General features: G+C 35.2%; 1 protein-coding gene across 5 annotated transcripts in view; it reads left to right on the top strand.

Moving 5' to 3' along the window:
• Positions 1-277: 277 nt before the first annotated feature.
• Positions 278-12,953, top strand: part of LOC106161368 (receptor-type tyrosine-protein phosphatase T) — a 25,443-nt gene continuing 12,767 nt past the window's right edge. Inside the window, exons 1-8 of one of the 5 annotated variants that reach the window (XM_087013549.1) lie at positions 278-417; positions 6,774-6,917; positions 7,889-8,143; positions 8,708-8,842; positions 11,027-11,062; positions 11,409-11,549; positions 12,250-12,399; positions 12,668-12,952. In XM_087013549.1, the coding sequence (XP_086869675.1) occupies positions 342-417; positions 6,774-6,917; positions 7,889-8,143; positions 8,708-8,842; positions 11,027-11,062; positions 11,409-11,549; positions 12,250-12,399; positions 12,668-12,952 (1,222 nt within the window). In that variant the 5' untranslated portion in view covers positions 278-341. The remainder of the gene's footprint in view (positions 418-6,773; positions 6,918-7,888; positions 8,144-8,707; positions 8,843-11,026; positions 11,063-11,408; positions 11,550-12,249; positions 12,400-12,667; position 12,953) is intronic. The other 4 variants (XM_087013572.1, XM_087013558.1, XM_087013564.1 and 1 more) reach the window with 4 other exon arrangements.

The following is a 12,953-nucleotide window of genomic DNA, read 5'->3' as shown; positions in this document are numbered from 1 at the left end:
TTCCAGTAACAATTTTATCAGTGAATTAAACGTGCCTGTTCACAGGCCTATTTTGCCCTATTATATCTAGTTTATAAACTTATTAAAACTGCTAGACCCTTTATATAGCTATCCACGATTAATATAAAATTCATTAATTTGAATATCATTATTGTTATGGCGGCGTAGTGCAGTATTATATCCATCGTTCTATGCGATTTACATCCATGGGCCTTTCAAGGTGACAACCAAATATCTATACAGTTCTACTCAGTCTCTACTACAAAACGCACCCTCAGAAAACTTACAAGACTTAATTTCCTAACCACGTGACCACGCGTAAACGGGAAGATGAAAGGAACATGGCTGAACGTCAGAATGTGAGAGCTCTTCACATCTTCGGCGTATTTCTCGTTATTCTGTGTATCCAAGGATCAGGTAAATGACTTACAACTAACCTACATCGTATGTTTACAGAAACGTATAGCACATTTGTCTGTTAAGCAGCTTCTGCATGGGATAAAATCATTTTTTGCGTGACCCTTACGCCCCAGACGGAATCTGGGTCATAATTTACCGTCGGACACTTGGGGATATCCTCAGAGAAACTTCGACCGCTAAAGCACATTTTACGTTGTGTTTTCATAATATCAATATCAGTAACCGTGTTACTATTGTTGTTTTAATACTTAAGCAATATTGAAAAGAGTCGAAATACATGTGGCATTAGCTGTAGTCCAGCGATCCTACACTCGTGTCTGAACGTGTGACTCGTTTGAGTAGGGGTTCGCTGAAGAATTTGTCTGGTCTGACAAGCTCAAAAAAATTATGCTAAAAACTTATGTTTTACCATTTTGTTATCAAATCTGTTAAATTGGTATTTGTACAGGTACAAGGACAGACATTAATCAATTGTTTACCTCGCAAGTTTAAATGATAATTTATATGGAACCGGTCATCTGTCATCAATATACCGTGTACTTCAATATTAACAAGTGTACATGTAACTAATTGTGGCTTGAAGAAATTGATTCTCTCATGTAGAAAATACAAAGTAATTTATCTACACAAGTGACCTAATTGACCACCTTTTTCTCATGATAAGTGATTTGTGATAGATTTTTTGTCTAGTAGTCTATATTCATAGATAACGGGAGTAAAATGGTGCATGCATGATAAGACCTTTACCATACTGTGGGAATCGGACAAAACTTACAATTTATTTTTATAATCAGTGCATGCCATTCCATGATAGATGAGTTTATTACCAGAAGCAGATTCAATGGCATTTTAGGTACATATTACCCCATTTTAGTATATCAAGGTATATCCACTTCTCCACAATTCTGTAATATCCTTTAAGTGACAATTTTCCCAATTATCCACTATTTAGGTTCATTTTTGCCCCTCGAGTATACATCAAGGGTAGTTGCCCTTTTCGTCCTAAGGCAATGCCAGCGTTCAATTGCCAAACTGTTTTGGTTTCATAATCTAATTTTATGTATGTATTATATATCAACATTTACATTGCCATCCTGTTTATGTTATTGTTTATGTAAGTAATATTTACAATTCCTAAAAAATCTTTTACAAAATCTATTATTTATTATATTTGTATTGTATTGAATTTGCCTCATGATCTTTCACAATGATGGTCCAAGTTCGGCATTAACAAACTCCAGGAGAATTTTGTCTCTGTTCTATTGATTTTATCTTGGCTGTATGTCTAAAGGGATAGCTCTATTACTCTGGCTAGTTTTCCGGAAACAGAAGAGTATTGATCTAAGAAGTCACACATTTTGAAGGGCTGTGCACACTAGCATGTAGGACTGAATAAATAGAGTTTATCTAGGAATCCTTGTCATCTCATTTAGTGTTAGATGGCATGGAGAGTCATATGGGATGAGAAATTACTCATTAACAGTATTTTGAATTCATGCTAGAACTTGTTTTACTTGATTGAACACAAAAAATGGTCATATTGTGATGGCTGTGATGAATATCAATATGAGAACTGTATATATAGGAAGTGGTTAGAAAGGGTATCGTCATTCAAACCTTGGGTGACTAACTCTGCGGTAGAGTTGGAATACAACAGATCATTTCTCACCACAGAATTGCTAAAAGCTTTTCTCTTCAACTGTAATGTTTTAGGCACATAATTGGCACTCTCTGTCTATGCACAGAATTCTAAAATCCTATGCTCTGAGCCAGAAGTGTTCAATGATGTGCTGGCCAGTAGATTATCCCAGGGTAATAAATGTAGAATCAATAGATAGCAGTTCTTGTGATGGATAGAATCCATTATTCCTATATGGAGAGCAAACTGAAGGAAGAAATGCGTCATAATATTTGTCCTTTATTTCACTTCCCTCAGTTTACAAATAGCAAGTTCATTTGAGGTGAAAAATTAGAAGTTTTTTTTCATCACAAAGTGGTGTTCATTTAAAAAAAGAATGGTAAAAGATATATTGGATATGACAGTTGTGCTTATTAATACCCTTCAAAATATAATTTATTCTAATGTGTGATTTGAACTCCATTTTATTTTCAAAGGCTTGTGTCATCTTTTTACAGTTGGTAGGTTTAGGTAATGTCATTATGGCAATATGCACTATTGTAGATTTTATTCCCATAAGCAGTGTATAAAACCATATAATCAAGAAGCAGATATGGTACATGGTAGCCTAGGATGGGGAATGTATTGTGTTTGCCTCCCTCAAGACATTGCTAAAAAGTGAATTCATAATATTAAAATGTTTGTCAATTTTGGTAGCATTCAGTTTTATAGATAAAAATTCCCCTTTGTCAACAAAGTGAGGGTTTATGACATGGGGGGATATACTAAGTTGAGTTGTGCACATGTACATGCTAGCACACCCCTGCTGTCATGTATTTCTGTACATCTTTACCACACTGGGGCATTTAGAGGAGTGCAGGCACTTTTGTGTGTTTCTGTAAACCTATTTTTCCAACAAACGGGAGTACACTCACTTCTGTATATTTCTGTAAACATTTTTACAACAAATGGGCAAAAATAAAGGTGTACACCAAGTCTTTCCCCAGAGAGCTGTCCAGCTATCATTTGGGAGGCCACTAGGCTGCTTACAGAATTTTGGGGAAATGCCAGGTTGGGGACTTGACTTGCTTGGGTTGGACTCCTTGTAAATCAGTGGTGAAATTACAGATTCACATTTTGGACTCCCTGTACCCCAAACCCTGGAAAAACCCTGGTGTACACACTTGGGTATTTCTGCACAAACAAGTATGTAAATTAATTCAGGAAATTGGATTCAGCACTCTCCTGCGGCAGATCTTTTTTTTTGTCCCAGGCTTTCATCCTTTACACTAAAGAGAAGAGTATTTTGACATGCAGTTTTATGCTTTCTTGATCATCTGTTTTACTTCAAGGTTAATAGTGAAGTGAGCTATTAAACCCGGAGGCTCTTCACAGGAAGATATTTATATAAGTGTTACAGGGATGGGAGAAGCAGCACCTCATATATTTGTACATGTGCCATTTCAGGGAGAGGATTCTAGGTACTCAGAGCACAATTAATGGCTTACATTAAACATCCATTGCCAGGAAATGAAAGTTATCTTGCATCCAGCACACATACAAATATTTGGTACCCGCTTTTTCTCGTTTATTGAGTTCATTTGAATAGAGATAACCACACGGCACTTCCTTCCTGTTGCATTCAAGTATTTCATTCCTGTTGTGTTGAAGTATTTTATGGTGGTGCCATTTGATACTTGATTTGGCTGCAGTTGTGTGGGAATGAGGGCATGCTGCCACTGGTGTAAGGTGACCATGTAGATCTGGATGTCAATGGGCTCTGATGGGGATATTTTGGGAGGTGGGGGAGGGGCATGGAATAGATGATTATAGCTGTGCAGACAGCTATTTGTTTCTTATTGGATTGATACATATTGTTTGATTGATCTGCCTTACAGCCTGATTTCAAACATAGGGCTAATGTGAGGCAAATTCTATTAGATTAAGAAATACTGTTTTTACCCAGGGATATTGAATGTTGGGACTAAAATAAAAATGCCAGCTGACTGTCTGTTTGTTCTGTTCTTCCTAATTTAGTAAGGTGTCTACCTGCTCTCCTCTCTAGTGCTGTATTAATAGATGTGTTGGCCTTTAAAAAAGTAAAAGATGAGCTTTACAATGTTACTTCATTTTAAATCTTGTTCTATGGGCCAATAGCTAAGGCTGCCTCAGAGTATATGGCTATGCACCTGAAGTTTGTGTTTGTTTATTTTAGTCACATATATCCCATTAGGAATCTTGACTGGGTAATACGTTGAAGGCTGTGGAAGGATGCATTTTGAGAATTGATGATACGTCTTCAGTAGCCAAAATGCCACATTTACAGAGAGATTTACTGGAGTAGACAGAGGATTTGTCTCAGTTGTATCCCGGCTTAATCAGCAAAACCTCCTTAGGTTTTACTTCCAACTGAAATCCCCCTCTACCTGAAAAAATATTTAGACAACCAAAATCATGTTTTAGTCTTTTTCATAAAACTTTCCTGGAAAATCTGTGTGGTTGATGAAAGTGGTAGAAATTTTTTGATTGCCTAACCAACAAATGTATTTTAGATTCCATATTTCACTGTAAAGTTTCAGTTGCACATACACTTTGAATTATGTAAAACTTGGAAAAGATATAGCACCGAATCTTGGCTAAGTGGGCTGTAATCTGTGTAGAAAGTAGTGAGTCAACCGTACAGACCCCTGTGCCATAGGGCCGAAGCAAACTTTTTTACCTTAACCAGATACTGCATCCTTCATTGCTTTCATTGAGTTAGCCTCGTGACACTTGAAAAGAAAGAGAAGATTTAATAATAACCTGATAATAGGTGATTCAGCTTGAAGCCATGGGAATGCATTTTAAAGAATCTAGACTTAAAATTGTAATAGGGAAACCAGTGGAAGAGAAGAAAAAGTAACTAAAGCCTGTCTTGACTACTATGGCTGATGTAAATTATCAGTAAACTGGTTGTTGAGATTTAGAAGCAGCCATGCTCATCAGTGATTCTTTGTACCTGAGCACTATGTAAAATTTCACAGTTGGTTTGCTAGAAGTATATGTGAGATTCGTGGTGAAATGTAGACCTTGATGTTTCTACAGGGTTTGTTTTTACTGTCTCAGGATTTTAACTGTTGGGTTTGAATAAATGATCTGTGTTTGGATTATTTGAAAACCTGCACTGAACAATCACAGTTATAAAAGTTATACAATCATTGCAGTTAGATTTTGGTCATGTGAAGACATTGGTATTTTACTTATTGATGTGATGTTAAGGTTATATCAGCAATTGTTTTGTATCCTTATAAAACAAAATTTGTTATTTATCATTGTTACATGGCATTGTTTCTTGCTAAATACATAGAGCCTTTGCATTTATTAGTGAACAAATGAACAAATGATTTAGTTGATGAAGTTGATTGGACAGAAGGATCAGAAGTTTAATCAAAATATTGTCATATAGTCTATGCACATTATTGTTCCTCCTGTGACCATGAGTTCAAGACTTTTAAGGAATGTGTAAATGAAATATGAACTAGAAACAAATGAGAAATGAATTTAAAGAAAAATCAGAGCAATAAAATTTTATATATGCAACTTAACATGTGGACACTGGTAAATAGTTCTGTTGAATTACGTCTTCTTGTATTGAGTAAGAGGGAAGGACCTCCCAATCCATCATCACCTGCTGTCAGTCCAATTTTATAAGGTAGGTTATGCGGCTGGTGTGGCATGCAGGTGTGGATAGTAACTCTACTGTAGCTGCTGGAATGTAGAGAGTCATTATATATACTGGGCTCTTGGCCTATATTACTTTGATCCAGGCCAGGTTAGGGTATGTGGATATAAATTTTATATCTTTTTCAAGTGACAGGTATTTCTATTTACCTAGTCTTTGAAGTCTTCTTTATCTATATATGTATATACTTGGTCCTACAGAGAGCACTGGTCAGATGGGAGATTTTTATTCTGTCTCAAGGAACAAATTACCAGTATTCTACCTGCTGTTGAAGTGATGTTCATATTAGTCGACTGGTGTTGTAACCCTGTTCTTTTACACCAGATTTAGTTCAGCAGTGTTATGATAGAAGCTGGAGCCCAGGTGTTCCTTAACTCCACATGAACCTGTGTTTGCGCTTCTGTATTTATGCTTTTTGTATTATAAATGTGTGTATATATGTCTCTGTTTTCTTTTGAAATTGGGGTATGTGTGATTAGCGAAGAAGTCATTTGTGCTGTTTGGGCTGAGTTATTTTGTAAGTTACTTGTAAATGATTGAATCACAGTGGTAATATATTTAGTACCTAAACAGTGTTTACTTTTTATAGAAGAATAGGCAGCCTGTGCAATTATGTGCATTTCTTTTTGACAAAGAAATGGAGTAGAATAATTGCTAACTTTTTTTTTTTGCCTTTTAAAGCATTAGATCACTAAGTATCACATTTTCACTTCAGTGAAACCTCTGACTGTCTTGCTCTTTCAGAACATTAAACTGCATATGCTTTTAAATTAAAATATAATATATCAAGAAGCCATGTTTTCCTCAAAATCTAAACCATAACAATCACCATTATTTTTATGTCCAAAGCCTTAGTTGGCACCTCATGCTTTGATGGTACATAGCCCAAATGAGCATTGTGTCTCAAGCCACATCTTATCTTCAGCTGGTACAGAGTATAACTTATAAATTATTTATTTATTGCATTCTTTTCATGAACAGATGTTTATGTAACATTTTATAAAATCTTTTTAGCCTTTGCCAACTGCCCTTCTGGAAGATATGGATGGAGATGTAGATATGAATGCCAGTGTCAAGATGGCGTAGAGTGTGACCAGACGACAGGAGAATGTGTTGGTGGTTGCCAGGATGACCGTTGGGGGCCAGGATGCATATTAGGTAATTATATATATGTGTACAGCTTGTACTTTTTTCTTTTTTCAAAAGTGCATGATTATGGACAATATTATTGTAAATTCCTGTTTAAAGATTTAATGTAAAAAATAATAAAGATAGTTGAACATAAAATAATAGAAATGAATTAATGAAATTGGATATTGTATTTCTGATTTTATGCTAATTCTTTTCTTATTGCGCAACTGGTAATCTTTCTTTCCTATTCTTATTGTAATTGGTTAAATTGATTGAACAGTGAAAAATCAGTGCATTTTCCCTTGCCCTTCCCAAGTTATATGTGGATGGTTCTCCATATTCAGCAGCATTCATGTGATTCTTGTCATAATAGTTTAAAACAATTCTATACAAAATTGAACATGAATAAATTGGTCTTCCATAGTAATCAGTCATGGCATGATATAGATTATATAAAATGTTATTATTATAATATTGGTTGTTAGGATGAAATTTATCTGCTAGGATTATAGAGAACCTTTTCTTCCTAGCCCTATATTGTGTTCATTGTATTATTGTTAGCAGATGGTATTCTCAAGATGTAATTTCCTGTATATTTAGGAAAACTGAAAATGAAAGACCAATTTTAAAATATGCTTGCAATTTTTTTTTGCAAATAATAAATATGCATTAAGGTGAGGAGGAAAAGAAGCTTGGGCAACATCATCTGCACCTATATTCTTATCTACCATAGATATTTATGGTTATAAGTTTGATTTATGATTTTGATTAGTTCTCATTTCAAATTGAATGCATGTTTTGTATAGAATTGAATGCATGTTTATATAGAATTGATGAGTACGATTTGTGTACATGCTTAGCACACTGATGAAAGACATTTATATATTAGTAAATTTCTTTCCTTACCCTGGTGAAAAATAATTAAAGAGAGACCAGAACATGCATTCAATTGATAATTTTTTAGATTGTGGTTCAGTGATTTGAACCTTGATTTGTAGATTCCAATTGCTACTATGATGACCATGATGGCATACACTACACTGGAAAGAAAACTTTACCCAATTGTGTGCGCTGGGATTCTGGTAGTCCAATCATCTACAGTAACTATCGCAATGCCTCCTACTTTCCTGACAAAACCCTTTCTGATGCTGCTAATCTGTGTCGCAACCCTAGCGAAAACCCATGGAATGAAGGTCCTTGGTGTTACACAGAAAGTGTCAGTAGATACACCTCTTGTAGTTTACGCAAATGTGGTGAGTATCACAGGGGTGTGTGACATAGCCTATGTTTTGTGATCTCTACCAATGGGGTATATACATATATATTATGTCTCCATTCTTATTTGTTTTGTGTGATTGTCAAATGAATTAATACCTAGGAATAGGGAGTAAGACAGGATTTTGGTGCAGATCCAACTTGTGATTTTCTTCAGTGATTTACCTAATCTGTGGTTTCCTGGTAATCAGGTCTTAGCTTGGCAGAGATACCAACTTTTTTGTTGTACTTATATTAAATACCTTTAAAATATTGTATACCTTTAGAATATAGTTTTATTAGAGGTTGTTAGTTTGATTCTTCATCATCTGGAATATTGCTGTTATCTTTTCATTTATGTTGTTACACTGTTTTTATTTTAATTCCTTGTTATGTGATTCTGAACATTATAGAAATGTCTGTAAGATAAGTCATTTATTTTCATTGCAAAGTATTTTCCTTAAGTAAGTACTTGATGGTTCATTTAGTTTGAGACGCGTTTCCAAATAACCTCACTTATATTATTGTTACATATTGAAAAATTGTATATCTGTTGTTTCCAGACTGCCCAGCCTTCAGGTTTGGTATAAACTGTAGAAGTGAGTGCCACTGCAGTGATGAGGAAGAGGACTGCAGCCTCACTGGCATCTGCTCCTCCGGGTGTGCAGATGGATGGAAAGGAGGCGACTGCCAGACAGGTAAGATCTGCTGTGTTATAGTCTACCTGGGAAGCCTCTTGGCTTTCACCTTGAACACAGGGGTATCTGTTTTAATGAAGATCTACTGATATCTGTTCATTGCTGTCTGAGAGCTCCAAACATCCTGTGCAGACTACAGAGATGAAGGGATTTTCTGCATGCTCGCTATAATCATCTCTTCCAGCTCTACACAATTCAAGAGCTTCTTAATATATAGCTCTGTAGAACAATATGGAATAGTTGCTACAAAGTATAGTAAAATATTGTAGAGATTATAGAATCAATTGTTATTATTATTATTATTATTATTATTATTATTATTATTAATGCTTGAATCTCTCCATCTTGCCATGGGAAATCAAGAAACAGTTGATACTTCTGAATTTATTTAGATAAACATGCAAGAAATATCCTTTCTTTTAAAAGTGTTCTTAAAGCATTTAATATGCAGTTTTTCTGTAGGTGGGTTAGCAGTATTTTAAAATAAGTGTTTATATGTGTAGTTGTACAAGTGTTAGTGATTGTATTGTTGATGTCAGTTTTTATGTTAGATTGTGATCTGTATTCCTACATAGATATTTGCATTAATTTATATAAATAATAGATAAATATTGATTCAACTTTTATTTGAAAAATAATTCCAGTTAAACAAACTAAAAGGTCAGCTGCAGTGTCAGGTATAAAAGACATTATTGCATTACCCCAATTGATTTTTTTCTTGAAATTTTTAGATTTAAAAATTATTTAGATCAGTTTGTATGGCCACTTTTAGTCTCAAATTTTACCCCACAATAACTTGAAAATTTGATTTTATTTTTGATGCCTGCAGAAAATTAGTGAACGTTACAATTTCAGTTCAACCTCATGTCAAATTTGAAATGATGGAAGCATGAACATTGTGTCAGTATGCTGCCAATTCTTTCTGTTTGTTTAAAAACATATTAATGTCTCTTAATTAAATCTTATCACTTCTGACAAAATGGATACAAATAAAAAACAATATGACATAGGTAAGCTTCTTTTTGATGTCTGTGAAAAGGATAAACGTGTTAACATTGTGCTTATCAGACATAAGTCCCAGTAAGTCTGGCTCATTATACCAGGTATAAATTCTTGATACCAGTAAGCAAACACAATCCCCTGTAGACTATTGATATCCAGGCGATTAACAGCAGAAAGGACAGGTAAACTGATGGTGATTCATCAGTGTTCAAATCGATGTTTTTAGTTGATCGATAAGGATAACCACAGCTCATAGTTACATCTTTTGAAGCCCTCTGTAATCTCTTTTCACACAGTCCACTGTATTGAACACTTGTTCTGCATGCAGAAGTATCTCCGAGCTGATGGCTCAAGAGTGCTGTCTTTATTACCCATCAAATCCTTAGTGCATGAGAAATATGCCATTAGATCAAGCCAAGTCATTTGCCTTGGGGCCTGAATTACCCATTACACAGTGTACTTAGCTGTAGTTAGCTGTAGAAGTGAGTCATGTCAACTTGCATGCTACAATGAATACAGGTGTAAAGCATGATTTCCTGTACTGAGAAATCACTCTTCGTTTAATAAAGACAAGGATGAGGTTTCTCCCTCGATTGTTCTATCATTATGTCATTCTGTAAATTGAAATTGTTAGAAAACATTTGTTCAGAAAGACCAACATATCCTGGACTCTTTATAATCTATAAAATTACAATAAATAAAGTGTATTTACTCTCGAGGGTAGAATTATAAACCAGCAAATGGTTAGGCAGAAAATTTCATCTCAGTACCAAGTATCAAGACCACATTGTTCATTGGACAACGTTACAAAATGAATGGTCCATTAGTATTCCTGTTTCATGACTTTACCCAAAGGGAACATTACCGCCCTTGCCTTGATTAGAAAGTGAATAAAAAGTTCCCCATCTCTTGTCAAACTGATTGAATTGTCCCAGTTTAATGTGCACATATTGCCAACAATGGGGAGATCTTAAATGACAGCTTAGTGGCAGTATTCCCTCCTCAGCCCTGTATGAACACAGCTAAATAATGGCCAGGCTGTGCAATGGGAAGGAAATTCGATCATCCCTCCTTCTGTTATCACATTTACATTCAGTATGCGAGAATACTTATTAGGGGATTGGAACAGAAGCGAAGTTTTCATTGGATAACTGAATTGAAGTTTTATTTGTATTTCTATAGCCACTATAACGCTTAGGAAAAGATCCAATAGAAAGGGTATGAAGAGCTTTTTTTTGATTGGGGAGCGGTTATGGGAATGATAACATGACAATAGCCTAATCCAATTTTTCATTAATAGAGGTGTCTCGGGAGATTTACTTATGTGGCTGCTGGACATGAATATATATATGTAACTTAGTATGTAGTGTGTGATTCACCATGATTTCATGTCTTTGGTTTTGGTTAAACTTGTAATTATTGATTAATGACAGGTGACTGATTTTAAGTGTGATCTAGAAGGATGGGATGGTTCAGAAATAGTGATAATTTTGTACCATTCTTTTTATTACTTACTAACAGCTTGATCCACGGTAGATTTTCTTTCTTTCTATTAATCGTGTAGCCTGTCCTGATGGCAGCTTTGGTCCTAACTGTCTGAAGGACTGTCACTGTGCTAACCCCACAGAAGCATGCAATAAGACAACTGGGAAATGCTCCTCTGGATGCAAGGAGGGATGGACAGGAGAGGACTGTCACCAAACAGGTACACAATAAATAACCTTGTTTCACAAAGAAAAGGGAAACAAACCAAAAAAAAAAGAAATGTAATAGAAATGGTACTAATCAGCTAAAAATGGTTATGTTAAGAGGAAAATGGTCTGTTTCATGGCATCCAGGTTCTATCCAAGTAGCTGACATGTGCCTTTTTTTTTTCAATGGTTAACACTGGTTTTTATCTTGGTGTCTTGCTTGAAATAGTAAACATTGTATTTTATTTTTTTCAAAATGGTTACAAATGAAATATTTTTTAGCTTAAATAATGTGATTTTAATTGATTATGATGTTTTCTGCTCAATTTAACTATCCATTCTATAACATTGTAGATATTCCTTACACAATTAAAACACCCTTTACATCAAAATTTGACATACCAAGAATATTGACAGTCAAATGTAAAACTAAATTAATATAAAATACAGTTGGTCATACCTGTTCATATTGCACAGTGTGATGTAGCTGCATATCGCATGTTCATTGCAAGCTTGCGTTTGTTCCTAAAATTTAAGTAGGAACTAACTTTTAGTATACCCATCACAAAAAAAAAAAAAAAAAAAAAAAAGAAAAACCTTGTTACAAATTACCCTAACTTGTTACAGAACATGTACACAATAAGCAAGAGTCGATGATCATGGAGAGGGAACCCATTAGAACCAGTTATCATGCAGTTATCCTTGCTGTTTTAGGTTGTGAAGATGATCGCTATGGGGAGAACTGCCAGAAGGCCTGTATGTGTCGTAACCCAGCCCATTGTAACAAGGAGGCAGGGCCCACTGAGGAGTGCCAGTGTATTAGGGGGTATTATAAACCACAGGGACAACTTGGGTGTCAGCCAGGTAAAGGAATGATTAGGAACACCAACCACTAAAGGTGCCATTCGGTGTAGCTATTATATAGATTTAAATGAACCTGTTTGATTTTATAGTTTTGGTATATGTTATGGTTAATATGAACCTGTTTGATTTGATCATTTCAAAATATATATGGTAAATGTGATCATTGGGAGTATATGAAAAATGTCCTATTTTTCTGTCAGTTTTAATTTGATGTGAACAAGAAATTTCGTACATTGTTCAAGATTTTATACTTCTATTTGACTTCCAGTTACTCCTCCAAGAATCACCTACTTCGAAAATGAAAAAGCCAACCCAGGCCAAAGTGCAAAATTTACTTGTATAGCTTTTGCCAAGCCTGCGCCTCGGGAAGAAGAGATCCATCTGATGACCCCAAGGGGAAAGACGGTGGTCAGTTCAGAGTCCCAGCTAGTCACTGACACGGTGCAAGAGAGATCGTTTGTAGTGGACAAGGTGAACCCACGTGAAGTTTACAGGTGTAATGTCAGTACAGAGGCAGGTTTTTCCATACAAAATACCACAGCTTATTCTTATGG

Source organism: Lingula anatina, chromosome 1 (assembly GCF_051362555.1).
Source record: "Lingula anatina isolate TDL-2025a chromosome 1, LinAna3.0, whole genome shotgun sequence".
NCBI lineage: Eukaryota > Metazoa > Brachiopoda > Lingulata > Lingulida > Lingulidae > Lingula > Lingula anatina.
This window is presented reverse-complemented; position numbering and strand designations above follow the sequence as displayed.